The 2,747-nt window shown below is 51.1% G+C and overlaps 1 protein-coding gene across 1 annotated transcript; it reads left to right on the top strand.

The window, feature by feature from the left end:
- The first annotated feature begins 1,839 nt into the window (after positions 1-1,839).
- Positions 1,840-2,274, top strand: LOC147083653 (histone H3). The gene has a single exon (XM_085980128.1). The coding sequence runs from the start codon at positions 1,840-1,842 to the stop codon at positions 2,248-2,250; it is 411 nt and encodes a 136-aa protein (XP_085836254.1). The 3' UTR covers positions 2,251-2,274.
- Positions 2,275-2,747: the final 473 nt, after the last annotated feature.

Below are 2,747 nucleotides of genomic sequence, written 5' to 3'. Positions count from 1 at the left end.
CGTCTGTGTGGGGAGGTGGAATAAGGTCAGAGATTGACATGGAAGGAGACGGGTCGACTTGTGATCGAAGGGACTGTATATAGGCGGGAATATTACTGATATTTAATTTTAATAGGACCTCATTTAAAAATCTTCAGGTTTCAGGAAACCCTTGAATATAAAGTCCGAGTCTGTAAGGGTTTGTGCGGAGCGCTGGGTTTCCGTTCTACTGTCGATAAACGGTTTGAAATTGGCGGTTGCAGAAAGCTGGAGGTGGAGCTGGAAGATCAGAGGCCGCTCTCTGCTCTGTCTGTCACTCTTGAAATTGTCTCCTCCCCTCCCGCTCTCTCTGTTCAATCTCTCACTCTGTGTCCTCCCCTCCCCGCCTCTCTCACTCTGCGCTTTCTCAGTCAGGTCGGAGTCGGCTGTATATAAGAGCAGCCTTTCGTTTTTCATTCAACAGAAATTTGACTGAAGAATCATCATGACTGGACGCGGTAAAGGAGGCAAAGGGCTGGGCAAAGGCGGAGCCAAGCGGCACCGTAAAGTGCTCCGTGACAACATCCAGGGCATCACCAAACCAGCCATCCGCCGCCTGGCTCGCCGTGGCGGTGTCAAGCGGATCTCGGGTCTGATCTACGAGGAGACCCGCGGGGTGCTGAAGGTTTCCCTGGAGAATGTGATCAGGGATGCGGTCACCTACACTGAGTACGCCAAGCGCAAGACGGTCACTGCCATGGATGTGGTGTACGCTCTGAAAAGGCAGGGCCGCACTCTCTATGGATTCGGCGGCTGAACAACTCGACTCTTTTTACCAAACACAACACAGGCTCTTCTAAGAGCCACCCAACGCCTCACAGAGAGAGCAGTGACCTTGCGACGGGAGCGGGGTTAGATTGTGGTCAGAAATAGATTGTAGCCAGAAATATTAGAAACGGATTGCGCTGCGTTGTGGATTTTGGAATTTCCGAATTTAGCTTTCGGTTGCACCAAGGTTCGAGAGAGGTTTATTTGCCCAGACGGCACATTCTCTCCTCAGTGAAAAGCCACATCACATCTATACATTTGTTCATTGTCTTGTACTGTAATGATTATAATTGTAATAATCAGCAGGCTGGTCGGGCCTTCGTTCTGTTATTCTGCGTTCACCGTCACACATTCCTTGCGCTGTTCTATGAACAGGTTTAATTTGTCAGCCTCTGAACTGTAACCGGCGGCAATAAATCTCCATTCAGCAATCTAAAATGTGCCGAGTATCAGATCTCTCACTGCACAGTTCCCGAATGACAGATTATTGGCCAAGCCCTTCTCACAGGCTCCACGGGGACAGAGAGAAGCGACTGATTTCTGATCCTCTCCCCTGAAAGCGGCGGCTAACCTCACAATGGGACGGGCGGTGGGAAATTCTGAATGGGCTGGAGAGGAGAGGTGAGAGGAATCGAGTGGAAGAGCGGGAGATTGGCGCGGGTCCCTTTCCCCGCTCCTGTCAGCATCAACAACCCAGAGGGAGAAAGGCCCTAAAGCACCAAGCCCAGGAAGGTACATTTAAAACCTTCAATGATTCCGGCAATGATCCTTTCAATTTGTGCAGAATAAAATCGATTTGTGTCAAAACGGTTATTTCCTGCACTAAAATTGGCGGGCGTTTTGAAATGGGCGATTAATCCCAGCTCAGCCAATCGGGGTCTGAGAGTCCAGCGTTTCATTGACTGGTCAGAATTGGGATGAAGTGTCTGGGCGCCGGTCTCCAGCCAATCAGTGCTCGGGGCGGCCCCTCACTGAGTATAACAAGGCGGACAAACAGCAGATTCCGCATTAACAGTCTATGTGTTCCAGATTGTGCTGAGATCGGTTCAGAAAATGGCCAGAACCAAGCAGACAGCGCGCAAATCGACCGGAGGCAAAGCTCCTCGCAAACAGCTGGCGACCAAAGCGGCCCGGAAGAGCGCTCCAGCTACGGGCGGAGTAAAGAAGCCCCATCGCTACAGACCGGGCACTGTGGCTCTGAGGGAGATCCGCCGCTACCAGAAATCCACCGAGCTGCTGATCCGCAAACTGCCCTTCCAGCGCCTGGTGCGGGAGATCGCTCAGGACTTCAAGACCGACCTGCGTTTCCAGAGCTCGGCCGTCATGGCCCTGCAGGAGGCCAGCGAGGCTTACCTGGTGGGGCTCTTTGAGGACACCAACCTGTGCGCCATCCACGCCAAGCGAGTCACCATCATGCCCAAAGATATCCAGCTGGCTCGCCGCATCCGCGGGGAGCGCGCCTAAACTCACTCTGCCCGGCTCCAGATTTTAGCACCAGATACAACAACGGCTCTTTTAAGAGCCACCAAACCAGCAAAGGAAAGAGCTGCGATCGGCGCAAGGCAAATTGGTCTGTGCACACGCCGTGCAGGTCTTGTGTTAATGTAACTGGGGATTTATAGTGGGGGCAGTGAATATCTGAAGGTGCGTTTATGATCTAGGTTGAAATGTGAATGAACTGCCCAATAGACTGAATGAACTCGCCCAGAGTGAGTCGGAAACTGTCATTTCTGATAGTAAATTGATCCAACTTCACATACTGGGATAGATCCGAGAGAACGAGGTGTCTGAAGTCTGACACTCACCTTTAAAGCCAGCTCTTAATGCGGGGACAGGCGGGAACTTTAGTTACTATTGGAAATATTTTAAATTAACCAGAGCTCCAATTCTGGTTCGATTCTGCCAATAAAAAGGGGAAATGTTTGTATGGTTCCGGATGTATATATTTCTCCTTCTGGAAT

This window comes from Somniosus microcephalus, unplaced genomic scaffold, assembly GCF_052327205.1.
Source record: "Somniosus microcephalus isolate GS21.2 unplaced genomic scaffold, FLI_Smic_1.0 scaffold46, whole genome shotgun sequence".
NCBI lineage: Eukaryota > Metazoa > Chordata > Chondrichthyes > Squaliformes > Somniosidae > Somniosus > Somniosus microcephalus.
This window is presented reverse-complemented; position numbering and strand designations above follow the sequence as displayed.